This window comes from Delphinus delphis, chromosome 4 (assembly GCF_949987515.2).
Source record: "Delphinus delphis chromosome 4, mDelDel1.2, whole genome shotgun sequence".
In the NCBI taxonomy this organism is placed as follows: Eukaryota; Metazoa; Chordata; class Mammalia; order Artiodactyla; family Delphinidae; genus Delphinus; species Delphinus delphis.
This window is the reverse complement of record NC_082686.1, coordinates 3,872,113-3,891,232: the sequence shown is the minus strand read 5'-3', so window position 1 is coordinate 3,891,232 and position 19,120 is coordinate 3,872,113. Positions and strand designations below refer to the sequence as shown.

General features: G+C 56.0%; 1 protein-coding gene across 2 annotated transcripts in view; it reads right to left on the bottom strand.

Annotated features, from left to right (window-relative positions):
* Positions 1–18,455, bottom strand: part of PRDM15 (PR/SET domain 15) — a 41,838-nt gene extending 23,383 nt beyond the window's left edge. The window contains exons 1-10 of one of the 2 annotated variants that reach the window (XM_060009781.1): positions 18,197–18,455; positions 17,577–17,670; positions 15,964–16,117; positions 13,460–13,712; positions 6,946–7,047; positions 5,443–5,667; positions 3,839–3,959; positions 2,258–2,442; positions 2,044–2,138; positions 1,647–1,734 (exon numbers count right to left, since the gene is read on the bottom strand). In XM_060009781.1, the coding sequence (XP_059865764.1) occupies positions 1,647–1,734; positions 2,044–2,138; positions 2,258–2,442; positions 3,839–3,959; positions 5,443–5,667; positions 6,946–7,047; positions 13,460–13,712; positions 15,964–16,117; positions 17,577–17,670; positions 18,197–18,233 (1,354 nt within the window). In that variant the 5' untranslated portion in view covers positions 18,234–18,455. The remainder of the gene's footprint in view (positions 1–1,646; positions 1,735–2,043; positions 2,139–2,257; positions 2,443–3,838; positions 3,960–5,442; positions 5,668–6,945; positions 7,048–13,459; positions 13,713–15,963; positions 16,118–17,576; positions 17,671–18,196) is intronic. The other variant, XM_060009782.1, reaches the window with a different exon arrangement.
* Positions 18,456–19,120: the final 665 nt, after the last annotated feature.

Genomic DNA, 19,120 nt, shown 5'->3' with positions numbered 1-19,120 from the left:
TTAACTTCTATATAACGAAGACAGACAAACGTCTGGTTTAACAGAACTTTTTGCTGACATGTAGCAACTGCTGCTTTGACTTAGTACCTTCTGTTTCATTTGTGTCCAGAGAAATAAAGATAAAAAGAAGAGAACTTCTCTGCCTCCGCCTCCAGCGGGCCGCAGCAAACACCCGGGCCGGGACAGGGGCATCCCCCTCCGCTCTGAGGCCCACCCACTGAGCTCGGGCAGAACCGAGCGTGGCCTCGTGGAGCGCCATCCTGCCCGGCGGTAAGCACAGCTCGAGGGTCCTCTGACTGATACGGCATCAAAAGATTGGTGGATTTCCCCCAGGTTTTGGGAACACCTGGGCTGCGGAATGCAGGTGGTGTAGCACCTGGACGCGCACCCGGAAGCTTCCAAGGCCACTTCATGCCGTGACTGACACGGGGCAGCTGGAGCTCAGGTGAGACGAGACTCAGCTGCCACTCAGAAAAGCCCCGCCCTGGGAGCGAGGCACTGTGGACGGAGGAAACCAGCCGCAGTTTCCAACAGGAGCCCTCAAAGCGGAACAAGCAAATGAACCAAATGAAGGGACACTGCAGAGGCTGCAGGAGCGGGTGCTGGCCACCGGCAGGGAGGGGCAGTGGCGATTTAGGTGACGGGGTAAGGGTGCCCTGAGATGCGGGCCGGCCCCCCGGCACCCTAACGAGAACCAGCACAGAGATACAGAGTGACCGGTGACACACACCGAGGGCTCGACGGAAGGGGGTTCGGAATCAAAGGTTAACCTGGCAGGTCTCTAAGCCGACTGCCACTGGTATCCACCCCCCAGGTGTGCGACGATGCCTAGAAGAGGGGGCCGAAAAGACAACAGCGACCCTCCGCCAACCCCATCCTCCCTGGGTGGGAACGCAGCCGTCCGCCTTCCCCCACGGGGCACAGGGCAAAGAGCCGCGGGGACAGGACACGGGCCTCCCCTGCCGGCTGGGCTCCTGCACAGCCGTCCCCTGGCCGTCCCCGGGGATTTACACATCGCGTACACTAGCCAGCTGCGCGCTCGGCCAGACACGGGGCCTGAGACCCTCGGCCAGGCCCAGAGACCCGTCCCGGCCGCCGGCTGGCCCAAGCACGCCGGCCTCCGCTGCACGCAAGCAGACGAGGGTCCGTGTCACGAGTGGGGACTGGGGACAGCGGCAGGCTCAGCGGAGGCCGGAGTGTGCGAGGGAGCGGCAAGGCCCTCACCTGGACCCAGGCGGGGTCCTCGGAGGGAGGGGAGCGGATGGCTGAGGAAGCTCCTGCCGAGAGCGAGGCGGAAGCCCAGCCCTCCAGCCGCGACCCCATCTCTTCAAGGACTGCTCACTGGGTCCCAGAGCAACCCTACCACTCACCATCCTCGGCGACGACGAAACCCCCCTGCTTCACCACGGGCTCAACTGTGGGCCATATGTGGCTGCTTCGGAGGAATAACAGGATGTGAAATAAATCCCCGTCTAAAGGGAAAGTTTCGGTCTCTTGAGAGTAAGTAACAGCTGCTTGAAGCACCCCGAACGGCGGGGAACGTTACAGGTGAGGACACCTGTTAAATCCACCTTCACCCTCTGCCGGAACACCTGGTCCCCACCCCGCCAGGTACCCGCGCCTCAGCGCCGGGCGGGGCCCCTCACCTGTCCGGCAGTTGTGAAACTCCAGCGCGCTCTGGATGCGGAAGGTCTTCTCGCAGGTGCCGCACCGGTACCTGTACTCGCTGTCGACCTGGTGGGGGGGGGCGGGAAGCGGGGGCAGCTGGGACGCGCCCCCTCAGGGAGCGGGCCCTTCCCCCCGCTACCCTCCTGCCCAGCGTGGAGCGTGAACCCTGTCTGGCCGTGCCCCTGCCCTGAAAGGGAGCCCCGCGCCCGGGTGAGCTCGCTGCCCACGCGGGCCTCTCGCTCGGCCCGAGCCCTGGTGGCGCCCACCTACCCACCTGGGCCGCTCCGGCTCCCGCTGCCCCCACCCCGTGACTCCTTCATCAGCGCCAACGGGCTGCTCTCCTCCGTCACTGGACGGCAGCGGCCCTTCACCCACCTCGTTCCTGCTGTGCTTGTAGGAGACGTGCTGCTTCAGGCTCTCCTTGCGGCTGAACAGCTTGGTGCACTCCTCGCATTTAAACAGCTTGTCGCCTAAGGGACGAGCAGGGACAAGCCGCGCGCCACTGCTCCAGGCGCCCTGAGGCCACACGCCCGCCTGGGGCGCGCCGCCCGGCTCCCAGCCGCCCGGCGCCGACATCGCGGGGACTCACCGTGGGAGCGCACGTGCCTGCTGAGGTTGCTGCTGTTCTGGAAGACCTTGCTGCAGATGCTGCACTGGTAGACCCGCCGGTGCTCCCCCAGCTGCCGCACCAGCTTCCGCCGGATGCCGTGGCGGCTCGAGAGAATCAGGCTCCTCTTGAGGGTGATGCTGCCGCTCTGATGGTGCGGGAACCTGCTGGGTTAGACACACCAGCCGGTGAGACCGGTGGGAGACAGGGTGGTCGGAGAAAAAAGTTCAAGGTCACAGTCACCTTGGAGAGAGGCCCTGGCAAATCCTCCTAGCCGGACACGAGAGCGGGGGGCCGTGCTCAGGCGCACCCCTGCAGCTTTGGGGCACCTGGAAGGGACAGACACGCTGAACGCGCAGTGCCACCAGTTAGCTTTTCCCGTACCGGCCACTCAGCTCCCTGGGCGTTAACTCCGGCCACCGGGAAGCCTGGAGCTCAGTTGGCGTGCCGACCGGAGTAACCATAACTGTTCTCTTTTTTTTCACTTGCCTCTACCCTGTTTCATATTTTCCCCGAACCTGATTTTTCAAACTTCTTCTCCCTATGAAATGTGTTTCTGACGGTAAGTTACCGAAACCCTCTGGGCAATAAGATGGAGTATAAATAAGTAGGTCAGGTTCACCATTTCTGACATTGCTCTGCTCTGTTTTCAGTTTTTCCACAGCTTCCCGAACCCTAAAGGACCAGGCGCGTTTTGGCCCCGTGGGAAAAGGGCTGGAAAAAAATACTGCCACCAGCTTATTCAACTCCAGGGCAAAAAACTGCCTAAGAATAATAACTAAAATACAAACATTTTCCTCGTTCATAAAAAGTGGAAACACACAGAGCAAGGTGTTAAATTTACAGAAATTTAAATACAAACTGTCCTATCATAGCAGCATTTGTTCACAGCAGCCAAGGCAGAAGCAACACAAGTGTCCTTGATGGAAGAATGAATAAACAAAATGTGGTCCATCCCACATGATGGAATATTATTCTGCCTTAAAATGGAAGCACATTCCGACACCTGCTACAACACAGATGAACCTCGAGGGCGTCACGTTAAGTGAAATAAGCCAATCACAAAAAGACAAACACCGTGTGAGAACACTTATATGAGGCCCCTGGAGACACAGGTACCTCCTCTGAGCTCTTCACAGAGACAGAAGGCAGAATGGTGGGTGCCAGGGGCTGGGGAGGGGCTGATAGGGAGTCAGTGTTTTTCGTAAGTATGGAGTTTCAGTTTGGGGAAGATGAAAAAGTTCCAGAGATGGGCGGAAGGCTGCACTGCAAGGTGAATGTATTTAAAACCACCGAATCGTACACTTAAAAACGATTAAGATGGTAAACTGTGTACTATGTGTACTTTACTACAGTAAAAAATAGTTTTTAAAATTTTAAGCTATTTCACAGTGGATGCGCTATTAACCCCCTGGGCTCCAGAGCTCCTGCTGCTTCCCAAGCACATACGTTTCCTACAAGAAGTAAACCATCCCCTCTCATCCGGCCTTCCCTCTGGAACGGATTAGCCGCCACGGCGCCTTTGCCTGTGAAGCCGGGCCCACGCGCTGCTCTGGGACATACTTTGGCACTGAGCTCGCGTCGCTGGGGGTGGCGGCCAGCTTCCCCAGAACCAGCTCCATGATCCGTTCGTCCGGCGACGCAGCCACAGGCTCGACCTCGCTCATGATCTCTGCCACTTGTTCTGTGTGGAGGGGACAGGACAAGCCGTGTCATCACCAGGGCCGGGGATGGAACGCAACCGAACCAAGATGACAGGCCCGAGGGGCCACAGCCAGGCCAACGGGGCAGACACAGATCACAAGATTGACACGGGGGAAAAAAAACAACACAAAAAAACTAGCGATAGTTTAGAATCCACACATTTACCTGCAGATTTAGAAAAGCAAAATATTATTCTTAACTCAAAACTGGAGTTATAATCTGTGGTTAAGTCATGACACTATCTCAATCCCTTTCGTACCACCTAAAACCGAAACACTTTGACATACGGTGGGACCTTATAACCTAGCTAATTCTGTCCTGACAGAGATTTGGAAATATTAATTTTTGTAATCACACAAGCCATCTTGAGTATGTTCAAAAGCAGATCATCATTTTGTACAAGAGTCAAATATCAAATAACCACAGTGACAGGGACCCAGGCCTGAACCTCTGGACAAGTGAAATACGGGAAGGTTACGTGCAAAGATTTAGCCACTTCACCTACTGTGACGTCTTCCTAATGCAACTTAGAATTAGTGAAATAATCATTTAATAAGCTTTTCACCTCCTTCTCCTCTACTTCTTTATAGAGAAGCAGGGAAACTGTCCAGGGGAAGTTTAAACCACTTCTCCTGAGAACATTATGTGAGGGCTGCTCCTCTGAATTCTCTTTAATTCCAAGAAAGGATAAAAATTTCTTCTCACTCTCGCAAAAGAAATCCTGGGCTACGGCAGACGGCGAAAAGAAAAACTGCCCAGTGATCAGTAAGGAAGGTAGTGAGGGGACTCGCTAGTGTCTGAGCATCATGTCTGGTCCTTACGTGCGAGACCCGCCAGGAATCCTCTGGCACCAGGCACTTCTGGCAGAGGCCACGTGAGGGCCGAGGGGACATGGCATTTTGGGAATCCCACACCCGAGAATGAGGGCCCAAGGTCACTCCAAGCTCAACTGAGGCTACTGTACAGTCAGAGAATGGCTTTAGCCACGGCCTGGAGGCCAGCTGCACGACTGTCCACAGGGGACACGGGAGCAGACGGTGGGGCATCCACATGATGGACCAACACGGCTCGGCAGCAAAGGAGAAGAGGCAGCGGGGACCCGGCTGTGGACGAGCCTCCCCTACACGCCGTGCGGGAGATGCCGGGCACAGAGACGGTGCCCAGGACGGGAACGCAAGTCCACGCGGAGACAAGCCGGGAAGCGGCTGGGGGGAACGGACATGCTCTCTGTCCTGATATCCGGCTACACAGGTGGACGCGCTTGTCAAAGGTCACAGCCGGCACAGCCTGCCAACCGCACTGCGAGTCGCCGTGCGCGAAGAGCTGCTTCAGCGAAAGAGAAGGGCTCTGTGCCGAGTTTTGCTACCCGGCATGGAGGCAACATGGCCTCAGGTCCCTCCCCATTCCCTTCACTGCTACCCCAGGACTGGGACCAGCCTCACCTGCGGGCCCCTCCCCCTCACCTGCGGGCTCCTCGCCTTCCACGATAACTAGAGGCTGCTCTGGCTTGGACGCTTTGGGTTTTCTCCCCCTTCGAGGCTTTTTCTTCTGCTCTTTGGCGGCACTGACACTCTTGGGAACTGCGGGAGGCTCCCCCCGGGGCACGTCTGCTTCCTTCTCTGCCGCCGAATCCTGCTGGCCGGCTGGGGGGACGCTCCTGGATTGTTCCAAATGGCCCAACAGGTGCTCTGCAGGACAGGGGAGCAAAGGCATATAAGGCCGGGCGTCCACTCCCAACCTCCATTTTGTTTGTTTTCAATTTTATTTGCTAACAGGGTGCCCTCTGCAGAGGCAAATAAACGTTATTTCTTCTGCTTTGAAAATGACAGCATTTCCACTGCACCAAACACAACCGCCATTTTAAAAAGTCAGTCAGGCGACAGAAGCCGGGCAGTTTTGTAATATCACGTACAGTTTTGTAAAAACTAAAAGCCTGGGTGCGCGTGTGTGAGCAAAGAGAAACTGGAAGAACACAGCGAAAAGTAACGTGGGTCTCTCTACGGTGACCTCACAGGCAACTTTTATATTCTTCTCAAAGCTCATTTAAGCTTTCTAATTTTTCTACGATGAATATATAATACAGTTATTTTAAAATGTAGCCTTTGAAGAGGAATAGTGATAAACATTCAATTCATAATGAACAAAATTGTCTTTCAAAACACTGCATGAAGGCCAAAAACCTTTATTTTCAACAGAAGAAACCTCAAAGACCTCCCAGGGAAAGATAACTGGGCCACACACAGGAAACAGACAGAGATGACCATGCTCCCTGAATGAAGGTGAGCTGGGCTCAGGCTGGCTGGAGGGCGGGGCACCAGCAAGAGGACGGAGGAGTGACCCACGAGACAGATGGGGACCAGCGCCCTCCAGGGACCACTGGCACCCGCCTGCACACTCGGCCAAGGAGCCATTCTTCCCATCGACAACCTCGACTGGCTCACACAGGCCTCGGTGTGAAGTGGCGGCTGTCTCCCCACTTGTTCCACGCTCAGGACCACTGTGCAGCGCGAGTGCCCTCGAGGGGCCAGGGAAGGAGAGGGGTGAGGGATGAGGGAAGGAAAGTTTTAAAGCAAACAACGTTACGTGCTGCGTGTCAGGGGAAGCGTTTGGAAGTTTGGCCACGTAGCAGAACAAGCTAACCATGCGGCCACCCGGCTGCGAATGCTTGGGAAGGCTACAGAAATAGAGACTGTCCCCCACACCAAACTATAATGCTCTGCTGAGCTTCAGAGAAAGGAAACAAGCCCCTCGCTGCCAGACACGCAGAGAACCTCAAGCCAAAGCACAGATCCCGGGAGGAGGCCTGGAAGACACAGGCTGGGAGCTGCGCTGCTCCCGCAAAGCCAGGGAACTCCCGTGTGCTCTGCCACCATCCCAGAGGGATGGCGTGGAAGCGACAGAGCACGTCAGGGGGAGCGCAGCGCGGGACTCGCCGGCGTCTGGCTGGGCAGGCACCTGCCCCTTACCATTCAGCAGCTGCAGCTCAAGGAAGGCGGCCGAACACACCTTGCACACCCACCGGCTGGGTTCCGCCTCCACTGGCGTGCTGCTCTCTGGGGTGCCTGCAGCTTCAAAAGACAAGAGGGGGAGGTGGTCCAGCAGCTGCTCTCTCTGTGCAGCCCAGCCCAGGGCAGGGCACACCTGCCCTCGCAGGAGGTGACAATGACAGCGGTAACAACTGTCACCGCTTGGGAGCAGGTCCAATGCTCCAGGCGCCGTTCTCGGCGTTTTACCTACACGGACTCGCTCGTGCCCGTGAATGTCCCCATTTCACAGATGAGGAAGCCGGGCACAGAGCACTGGAACCAGGGCCTGACGCAGGGCTGTCACCAGTCACGGAAACGTGGCCTCCTCCCAGAAGCCAGTCTGGTGGGACCAGACACCACCACCCCCATACAACTTCAAGAAAAGAAAAAATGCATGCTACGGCCCACATCGAATTCCCCAACCTCTCACTGGCTCATGTGACAAGAAAGGGCGGAACCCCAAACAGCCAGGCCACGTGCCCTGGTGTGGCCACGGCTCCTGCCCAGCGCTGGCAGCAGAGCTTTCTGCAGTGACAGAAATGCTCTGTGACTGCCGGCCAGGGGGGCAGCCACGTGCGCCGAGTGCCCCCGGGGAGCTGGACTTTCACTTTTATTGAATTTAGGTTGAAACAGCCGCCTGGGGCAGGTGCTTACTGCGGAGGCAGTGCCCCTAGCCCTCCCGGCACCCCCGTGGGAGTCTGGGGGCGGGGGGAGATGACCAGGGTCCATGGAACACAGAGGAAGACCCTGGTTGCTCAGGGTCCTTTTCAAAAAGAACTACCGATGCTCTCGTGAGACCTCGAAGTTGGGGATGTAATGGAGAAGAACCTTTGTATTCTGTGACAAGTTAATCACTAAAGGGATGTTGCCTATAAGCTTAAATGATACCTAATGGCCCCTCACTGGGCACCCTGCCTCCCGGGTAAAGACGGTAAAGCTAAAACACCTTTGCTTGGCTCACAGGAAACATCCGGACCAGGCTCACCTGTGAATGGCTGCAGGAAGGAGGAAATTAACATCCCCTGACCGGAACCAGGAGACGCCTGATTTTACTCCCTCCCCTTTTAGCATGAAAGCAGCCTGAATTCTAACTCAGCTGGTTCTTTGGGACACGGGTCCACCATCTCCTCGGTCTGCTGGCTTTCCAATAAAGTCGCCATTTCTTGCCCCAGCTGGTCTCTCGATTTACGGGCTGCTTGTGCGGTGAGCAGTGCGAGCTGACTTGGTAACGGGGACATTCCAAGTGAAGGTATGTTCGTGATGTCCTGGCCCAGGAAGCTGAGTCGCTAAACCCCACGTGGCAGCCTGTCAGGGCTGGACGGGGGCCACCAGCCCTCACCACCACCTCCACTCCCGTCTCTGTGCAGCTTGTGTTGACACGCATGACCCATCGCAACCCTCCGGGGCCACTCGCAAAGCAAAACCATCCAGAAGAGCGACTGCACACGCGTTCAGAACCAGGAAAAAGCACGCCTCTGTCTGTGTCAGAAAACAGCGATAAAGGCTTCCCTGGTGGCACAGTGGTTGAGAGTCCGCCTGCCGATGCAGGGGACGCAGGTTTGTGCCCCGGTCTGGGAAGATCCCACATGCCGCGGAGCGGCTGGGCCCGTGAGCCATGGCCGCTGAGCCTGCGCGGAGCCTGGGCTCCACAACGGGAGAGGCCGCAACAGCGAGAGGCCCATGTACCGCAAAAAAAACAAAAAAAAAAACAAAAAAAAAACACAGCGATAAGGTTGCAAAGGATAGAAGAAACAGACGGAGACCACTGCTACAACCGTTTGCAGGCATTTTCTGAGTCTCCGTAAGATAACAAGAAGAGAGAAATGTAACTGCAGTATGAAATTTTTGGTTATACCAAAGCCAGAGCAGAAAGAGTGGAGATTGTGCAGCCCAGAAGCAGGGCGCCGTTGTGCGGTGTGCCCTGTGGCCCAGCCTCCGCTCTCCTCTGCACCCATCTCTGGGAATCCACAGAAGAGAATCAGCAGGAGATCAGGGCCAAATTCCTGCATCTCACTCACCTTCCCAAACACACACGGTTCTAAAGAGGGCAAAACACTCTTGCACAGGAGAGTTTCAGAGAAGGAGGCTGAGCAGGGGGTAGCTGGCAGTGGACACTCGGGAATAAATGCAGTTTCTTTTCATCTCTCCACCACGAGGTCCCTGCCCAGGAATGGAATTCACATAGGCCTGACCTGTGACCTGACCTTCGGCAGGAAACCCATCTCTTCAGCCTGGTGTCCTGAACGCTAGGTCAACGGGACTAACTAGAAGAAGCAGTCATGGCTGCTGTCCTCCCACCGAGGGCAGTACTCTACTTTCCAAAAATTAGCTTTCAAAGATAAGACTTGGGCTTCCCTGGTGGCACAGTGGTTGGGAGTCAGCCTGCCGATGCAGGGGACGCGGGTTCGTGCCCCGGTCAGGGAAGATCCCACATGCCGCGGAGCGGCTGGGCCCGTGAGCCATGGCCGCTGAGCCTGTGCGTCCGGAGCCTGTGCTCCGCAACGGGAGAGGCCACAGCAGTGAGAGGCCCGTGTACCGCAAAAAAAAAAAAAAAAAAAGACTTAAGAAAAAATTAGCCAGCAGTCAGAAGGCAATTCTTCATCCCAACCACTCACACGCCCAGCAAAAGAGGTGTCTACGCAAAATGAAACAGGAGCTGGCAGTGGAGAGACAGGGAGAAGGCCCACAGCAGGACGGTCGGCAGAACGTGTGATGAAGATCATCACGTGGTACATCAGCACGTACAGCAAGACCTCAACCACGCGGAAGTGCACAGCCTTTTAAACGAAGGAAAAGAAATGGCAGAACTACAGGGACAGAGGGTAGATGCTGGCCGCCAGGGGACGGGGTACAGAGCTGTGCGAGGGGACCGTCTGGGGTGCTCAGAACGTCCTACATCTTGACTGTGGTGGAGCTCACACAACTGTAGACGTTTGTCCAAACTGAACTGTCCACCTAAAATCGCTATTTTATTGTTTGTTAACTACACGCCCACAGTGCTGGTTTTTTAAAACTATTAGAAAATGCTAATCAAAAAGATTAAGAGTCGTTAAGATGGTGATGTTATATGTGATTTAAAAGTTCCCCAAATGTTATAAAATGTACTTATATTTCATTTTTTTCACTAGAAAGGTGATTTTGAAACTCTGATGCTGACAGCCGACCCTGAACCCCATGCACCCGCCCGCTGAGACCACTGGGCTTCTGGGCCTCCTCCTTCACCTGCCAACGGGCCCAGGTGTGTGTAAAGAAGAGAAACCAGCCTTAATGGGAGCTCAAGGAGAACATGTGATTAGAAAAGTAAATCCACTACCAGAAAAAAAAAAACAGGTTAATTTTTGAAAGGAGTGTGCCAGGGAGAAGGAAACCCACTTCCCTCTGTATCTAAAAGTCTCCTCTGCCAGTCTACAAACTGGCCGATCTCTATGGCAAACATCTATGACAAGGACGTCTGAGGCAAATTCATAGAGAGAGAGAACCAATGAGTCTTAGCAGTTCCGACGCTCACCTAGAAAGTTTATGAATAACGTAGAGGCAGACTGCTCCTTGCCCACGGGCCCCCTCAGGACGCTTCTGGAACAAACTGCTGGTTCCTAAGGCCCCCTCACCTTGCTCTGACCCACCCGCATCGGGCTAAGGGTGCAGCGCTGGCCACAAAGGCCCCGTGTGAGCTCACGGGTGCGTCCAGACCAGAGGCGGGATGGGGAGCGGCCTCATCTCAGGAGGGGCAGAGGGGAAGCCACCTCCCTACCTGGCAGATCTGGATAATCGGAATCCTGCAGAAAGCCAGCTTTCCACGGGTTTCCAGGCCTCTCCTCACAGGTCTCATCTGCTCCCGTTACTGGGAAGTGGGCACTCGGTAACCCAGTACTCCCAACGCACGGCTGCCGATGGGTGAGGTGTTCAAAACACACACCTGAGACTGCCCTGGGCCCTGGGCACCCGGATGGGTGGGGCTGGAGCAGCGTTCCAGAAGCCTCTCTGTGCCAGGAGGGGACGTCAGGGGAGGGGAGAGGGGCCTGGGGAAGGGGCTGGGGAGGAGGCCAGGGTGGTAGGAGACAACACAGGGGTCCTAGGGTGGCTGCCACGTCCCTAGGTGCAGCAATGGTACTGGCGCCAGCAGCACTGCCGGGGCCAAGCGGGCACTCAGCAGGGGGCTCTCCCAGGGAGAAAAGAAACAAGGAACCCAACTAACCAGCTAGTTAACAGCAGTCAGGAACTTTCATCACATCGCCAAGAAATATGTGCTTGACATTCGTCCCGAAACAGAAAGTGAAAAAGATCATAAAAGCTATTTCTAAACTTTTCGAGTACCTAAGTTGCTTATTTATTTCCCCAATTCAGAAGCTAGTTTAGGGTGGCCACGCTGCTTGCCTGGTTATGAACAGCGCCCTACATTCTCAGAAGCCCAGAGGAGGGGCCCCAGCTACCCTAGTGTCCTGCTTGAGAACGGTTAGAACGGAATCCGGAGGCAGGTATTGGACAACACGGTCCTGGGCTCATTTCATGAAGATCTATGCTCTCCAACGCAGCCCCAGATTCAAGAGCCCTCCAGAGGCAAAAAGCCAACAACAACTGGAACTCTGATAAGGGGAGGTGACCTCTGTGTTGACTTTGACCTTGAGAGCCATGAGGGGCATGCATGCCACCTCCAGCACACAACTGACAAGGTCAGACTCTACAAGCCAAACCCTGACGTGCAGTCTGGGCTGGTCCCGGGACACGCACGGGGTAAGGAATCGACGACACGAGAAAGCCAGGTCAGGAAGATCCTGGTGACCCTGGCCAGCACCCAGGGAGGTGGCCTCACCTCGGTGCTTGAAAATGACTCCTGACCCCGTGGAGTGCCACTGCAGGTGCCTCCCAGGGGCAGGGGCAGGGCCAGGTACCCGGTTTTAGCAAACCCTAGGGGCTAGAGCAGTCTGGTGAAAAACGCAGGGTCTCTCCAAATTCTTCCTGCCCCCTTTACTATCAAAATAAAGGGCCGTCAAACCCAGTCTCCCTGCAAATATCCCTGCGAAGATGCAAACCCTCTCCTGCCACCAGACCCCGCCTGCAGCCATCTGTCACCCCCAGAGCACCCCCCAGAGGCTCCACGGGCCACCACCACCCAGCCAGCCTGCAGGGACTGAAGAGGGGTCCTGGAAATTCACGTCCGCCTGGAACCTTTGGGTAGGGTCTCTGCAGAGGTAACCAAGATAAGATGGGTCAGACTGGTTGAGGGTGGTCCTAAACCCAGTGACTGGTGTCCTCATAAGGAGAGAACCCAGAGACACAGGGAGAGACCCAGGCAGGGACGGGGAGCTGCAGCTACACTCCAGGACCGCCGAGGGCTGTCGGCAACACCAGAGCTGGGAAATCCGCATCTTGGACTCCAGGCTTCCAGACTGTGAGACAACATGTTTCCTTTGTTTTAGCCCCGGTTTGTGGTGCTTCGTCTGGGATGCCTCACGGATACCTCCCTCCCTCTCTCACACTGCCACGTGAGCCCACCGGAAGCAGCTCCCAAACCTCCGCCACGATGCCCACGTGGGACAGACCAGCACCTCCCAAGCCTGTACGGAGCTGTCTGTACCCCACGGTGCTCATAATAAGAGGGATCATCTCCTTGTCAGAACCCTGTTGTTCGGCGGTCGGAAGGAAAGTCCTGCCACAGGAAGTAATCTTCGTGGCAGCAACAAGCTGCCCCGGGCAGGGCCAGGTGGAGCCGTATGAAAGCCCTGCCCTCCCAGGTTGTAATGCCACGTGTGAGCCACCCCGTGGCCCCTCAAGGCCAGGTGGTGAGGATGAACCCCCGAGGACCCAGAGCGCGGGAGAAAAGGCCCCCTTCACGCGGTGATCCCCGACCCCAGGTCAGCAGGACAGGCATTCTGATTTGCTTTTCCAAAGGGATGTGGGTGAATCACACGTGACTCCACTGGGTCTTTCTTTGACGACACATGCTGCACAGGCACACACATGCGTATACACATGCACACGCACACCCCGACCTCCAGGAAGAGGCTGCTGGAAGGTGGCTAGCACCAGCACTGGAGCCAGAATCCGGGTGCAAACCCTGATTCCGTCACTCTTTGCACTGATTCAGGGAAGCTTCCTTAACCTCTCTGTGCTCCGTTCCCTCTGCCCAAACCCAGGGGCCACAACCTGACCCCCAGGGACCAGGTGGGTGAGTGACGCGTGTGAAGCCGCAGAGCTGGGGGCAGAGCTGCCCGCCAGCAAGCGCCTGGCTTGGGGCAAGCTCTTCTAACGGTTTCTCGACCCAGATGTTCAACCAGCAGACCTACAGACCCACCACGTGGTGTCAGGACCGAGCCCTCAGTGCTCCCCACGCCCGCGGGCCTGCCCGGCCCGACTCTTCTCACTAACACCGGGCTGCTGCGTGCAGCCAAGGGGCCGTGGGTCCCTGCGGGGTGGCAGGACGGCAGGTGCGCTGGGGACAGGGGCCCCCACGTACCATGGAGCCCAGGGCAGGCCTGCCTCAGCATGGGCTTGTCCATCCTCTTGGCGTAGAAGGCCGCGTACCACACGCGCAGCTCGGTGCCCGGGGGGATGTCACGCGAGGTGGTGAAGTACACGTCGCTGCCGTGCTGGAAGGCCGTCAGGTTCTGGTGCCCGGGCTCCGCTGCCGGCCGCACCAGCATCATCCAGTTGCAGTCATCCTCATTGGAGGTGTCGAAGCACACGGGGTGCCCGTCCTTCTGGAACACCTGGGGGTGAGCGCGGCCCGCCGAGGGGCCGGGGCGGGGGCTGGTTATCCACCGGTGTGCGTGTCAGCGTGTGTGTGTGTGTGTGTGTGTGAGAGAAGGGGGGCTGCTGAGTGACCAGTCTGGACGGCACCACATCAGAGGCCAAACCGTGCTCCATACGGACCTGTTTGGGCATTTACAGTGGTGGGAGGGCAGAGGTAGACCCCCGAACAGGGGTCAGGTAGGCTGATCACAAGCAGAAGGGAAGCAGGAGACACAGCAAAAGGTCAGGTGTCACCGGGAGACCCTAGTTCTCCGCATGGCTCAGGTGGGAACTGGGATGCCTAATTCCACCCGTGGTCCAGGTGGGCACCCGCACACGTGCATTCTGCTGCATGGGGAAACCTGAGTTCTGCTCCTAGGCCAGGAGTTACCAGGAGACCTGAGCTCTATGCGTGGCCCGGCTGGGAACTAGGACATCTGAGGTCTAGGTGGTCCAGGTGTAGAACCTGGACACTCAAGTTCTAATCAGTTTTCAAGTGGGCATGAAGGTGCTTCTTGAGTTCTACTCCCGGCCCAGGTGTCATCGGGACACCTCAATTCTAGGCATGGCCCAGGTGGGAATCAGGACACCTGAGCTCTACTCCAGTTCCAGACGTCATCGGGACACCTGAACTCTATACCTGGCCCAGGTGTCATCGGGACAGCTGAGTTCTACTCATGGCCCATCTGGGCATCAGGACACCCAAGTTCTTCTCCCGGCTCTGTTGCAAAGTTCCTCAATCTCTATAAGCTGCGCCCTCCTCTGCAAAGCAGCACCACTGCTTTATCCATTAACTGCAGGCAGGGACCAGGGGGAGAAGCTTGAATATTTTGAAGTTCAAAGTAACCACATGGAATAGGGGGTTCCTGTCCGCCATTTTCTGATGCAATCATTGCTTCCTCGTTGTAGGAAGAAATCTCCCCCCTCTCCTGGGCTTTTCCTGTAGGGGCTCCACACTGCTAAGAGCTGGAGGCCCCCTTTGAGGATGGAGCCCTCAGAAGCAAGAGGAGGGGGCAGAGGGGTCCACCAGGTGCCTAACGACCCTGAGCCGGTGTGGGAACTGCTCCCTTGCCCTCCCTCCACGGGCATAAAGCTGCCCCCAGGACCCAGATAACCAACGCTGAGCCTGTGCTGGAAACAACTCAATACGAGACACAGACCTTCAGAATCTGAGTGGCTGAAAGAAACCAAAACAGGCACAGAGGACTTTTTCAAAGGGGCCTCGGCCGACCTCGGGCCCATAGTGATTACGTGCATCAGCCCCAGGCCTCTTTACCGCACTCCTTCACGTAAAATAACGTCTCTTTCTTTCCTTTCTTTGTAAACAAATCAAGTGCCTTTCCTTCCGCTCTGCTGTGCTGAAATCTGTCTGTAAACTCAGTTCTCCAAGGACTGGCGGAACTCCGCGGTCACCTAGATCACCTCTGTCCTGAAACACGTGGGTCTCTGCTAAGGGTCTCCAGGAGAGCGCACCTCTCGGGGTAACCATTGCCCAACCAGCACCTGTTCCTCTGTTTATGTCACAGATGTTTTTGAAGGCTGGCTGAGGCTGGGGGCGTACTGGGTGCGGGGACAGAGCTGTGACTGACACCCACGTCCCTCGCCTCACGGCGCCTCCGTGGGTCTCACTTTAAGTGATCCAAGCCCTCCCACCGATTTCCTTCCATTTTGGTTTTCTCAGTGTCATAGAAAAGCTGTCATTTTCCAGCCTGATGTGCTTTTCAGAGCTGCCAAATTTTGCACTGGCCTCTCATCAAGGCCTCGACAAGACACCTTCCTTTCGAAAGAGCCTCGCAACGTATCCTACGCTCTGCACCGGTGTGAAAATGCTAACGCACCCCTGCAAAAACACTAACGCACCCCTGCAAAAACACTAACGCACTCCTGCAAAAACACTAACGCACCCCTGCAAAAACACTAACGCACCCCTGCAAAAATCCACAGAAAGCCCCCCCGCAAAGCCTGCGCTGGGGGTCTACTCTTGCAGATGTTTTAAACAGACTCTCTTTAATGTCTTGCAAAATACTAACTTAACTCTGATGCTCTTGTGATATAAGAACAAACTAAAAAAAAATCTGAACATTGTCTTGGAAATTCAGCAGAATTATAATACCTAGAGCTGTTTCTAAGACATTTATGAATCACTAGAGCTCAGCGGGCATTGCCCCATCTGCACGAGGAAGGTCACAAAGCAGGGGTTCTGCCTCCCCCACTGGCCCCAGCTTTTACCTTCAATGGAAACGCAGACTCCTTCTCCCATTTGGCGACTCTCCTCGACTCAAATGGGCCAAACTGCGTGCGCTTGACGAGCTGGGTCACAGCAAACACCCCCTCAGCTCCATCTTCCAGGCGTCTGATCTCCAGGTTGGAGGGAAGGGACGACCTAGAAATAGAACAAAGCAAGAGACTCTCGGCCCCGGGCATCCACTGACCGAGGTGCCACCCACACCAGGGGACAAGAGCGTCAGGGTGACGGAAAAGGTCGCTCTCACTGGCCCCCAGAGTGGGCGATAGAGGGGCGTTGACTCAAGGATGCGTTTAAAATCCCCGCCCAGGAGACAGAGCCGATGCGTGTGTGTGCACGCACACACGCACACACGCACACACACACACACATCCTAAGTGTGGGCTTCAATCGGCCACCAGAGAGAGGAGGACCACAGAGAGACCACAAAGAGGGGCCGCGTGTAGAGTACCACGGGGAAGACGAGAACTGCCACCGCATTCCAAAGACCAGCAAAGCGCTTCCAGCCAGGCCGCACTGGGCCGCTTTCATCGAGGATGTGGCCTTTCTAAGTAAACTCAGAATATCAAGGATGGGGCACGCGTGCAAGCGGGAAGGCATGTGGGCTGGGGCCCTGCGTGAAGGCCAGGGCCAGCCTGGCCCACGTCGGGAGTGGGGCGGACCCCCAGGGCGCCTGGAGCACACACCCCTCCCAGGAGCGAGCAGGGGGGCTGAGACGAGGAACCTATCATAGAGGGACCGATGGCTCCCACGGGAACTTCGTGGGCGACAGGCAACCACTGAAGGTTTTTGGAAGAGAGCTCATCAGATCTGTACTTCAGGCGAAATTAGTAATCTCTGCTTTGTGCAGGGAAGCAACAGTAAGACAAGGAAATAAAGAGGCTGGGAAAACCAGTTGGGCGGCTTCTAGGAACTGCGTTGATTAGATGACAATTTTAGTGCCACTACATGCCGGGCCCTGAATCAGGTGTAACGATCACAGCAACCTTCCAAGGGGTAGTTATTCTCTCCACTTCACAGATGAGGCAACTGAGGTGCAGACAGGAGCACGCCTCGTCCGGGTTCAAACAGCTACGACGTGGTAGGTGGGGCTGTGCCCCTCCCCCCCAGGGAAACGTGCACTGGCAGAGCCATGGAGCCCCCTCACCAGATCTAGGTGCTCGTCCAGAAGCTGCCACACCTTTGCCTGGCTGCCCGCATCCCCGCCCCTTGCCCACAGTGGGCGCCTGTTAGACGGCAGGCCTGGGCTCGGACCACAGGGGAGACAGAACAAGCTCGGCCATGGCCGCTCAACGCATAAACCGACCCAGCCCATCAGCTGAACCAGGAACTAGATAAAAGACATTGACCCTCAAGTGTCTGCAACCAGCCTCCGCTCATCCTGGCGGCAGGAGACTCAGCTCACGGTGGGACGGAGATTTCGGACGGCCTCAAACGTGAGGACAGCCCTTCTCACCGAAGTCTCTCCCACTTCTTCTTTTGCTGTTCCCCCCCCTTTTCGTAGACACCCAGGCCACCAGGCTCTTGCAGCAGGTGACATGCCGAAAACCCTGTTTGACAGGCAGGACGATAAAAGCAGCTCAAGACGGTCACTTACCTTGCCCTGCTTAACACAAAGGAGTCTTTGACCATGACCACTGGGCCCAGCTCGGGACATTCAGAGTCGTGGTACTGGCTGCAGTCTTCACACCCTGCAAACAAACAACCCAGCGTCAGAGGGGGCGCTGAGTGGGGAGGGAGACGCCCACAGAGCATCGCGCGGCCTGGGGGTAAGCGACAGTGCTCCCCACGAACGCAAAAAGAGCACAACGCAGGACGTGCGCCCCCAGGAGGAAACCCTGCTCCTCGTCATGCTGCAAAGTAGGCCAAGCCACCTCCATGGGGACAGAGGACAGGGGTGTCCCCAGGGAACGAGCGTAAATGAAAATTCACCAACTTAACCCGTTTATCATAAATCTAACAGGTTGTGAGCCTCTTTCTAAAACCTGGGGTTACGTATCTGAGTCAACTGCCACCCCTCCGAGTGCCCTTTGCCGGGAGTTCTCAGAAAGATGCTCCTTTTAAAATGGTACCCGGAAGCACGTTTCTCGTGTAATAAATCGCGGTTCTTAAAACAAGTAAGACCCCGTCTAAAGGAGAGAGCTCTTCTCTACTACAGAAACCAAGCGTGGACGTGGCTTTGCCTTCCATGGTGAGGACGGGCCACGGGCCACTTACAGATGAACATGATCTCCTCGTTCCCATCTTCAGCCATCACCACCACCTGTCAGGACAGAGCGCCGCGTTAGTGATCAGCTTTGGCCAAAGGCATTTTTAGAATTGAAGTACAGTTGATTTACAGTGTTGTGTTCATTTCTGCTGTACCGCAAAGTGATTCAGTTACATTCTTTTTCAGATTCTTTTCCATTGGCATTTTTAAAGACAGTCCCTGCTAATGGCCCCCTCGAGCCTGTGTAGGGACTGACTTACTTTGTGCTTTTTTTTTGTTGTTGTTTTTTGTTTTTTTGTTTTTTTTTTTTGGCGGTACGCGGGCCTCACTACTGTGGCCTCCCCCGTTGCGGAGCACAGGCTCCGGACGTGCAGGCTCAGCGGCCATGGCTCACTGGCCCAGCCGCTCCGCGGCATGTGGGATCTTCCCGGACCGGGGCACGAACCCGTGTCCCCTGCATCGGCAGGCGGACTCTCAACCACTGCGCCACCAGGGAAGCCCACTTTGTGCTTTTTAAGAAATTTTTTATTTTATTTTATTGGTCCTGCCACGTGGCTTGCGGGATCTTAGTTCCCCGACCAGAGATTGAACCCGGGCCCCTGGCGGTGGAAGCGTGGAGTCCTAACCACTGGACCGCCAGGGAAGTCCCTGACTTTGTGCTTTAAAGGCAACAGGCAGCAGGGTCCCCTTTATCGTGGGTTCGGGTGGGGGCCTTGAAATGTTTTCTAACCGAGAATGATGCTTTTTCATAAGCCATTGATGTGAATGGCTCTGAATTAGGACGTCTTCATGAACTCAGGCTTTCATCTTTCATATCAGCCATCCATTTCCAGTTGTAAAATAAATACACCACTATTTTAAAAAGCCCGTTTTCTCACTGCCACTTCTATTTTTTCCTCCCTCATGGGACTATGACTTCCTCCGGGGCAATC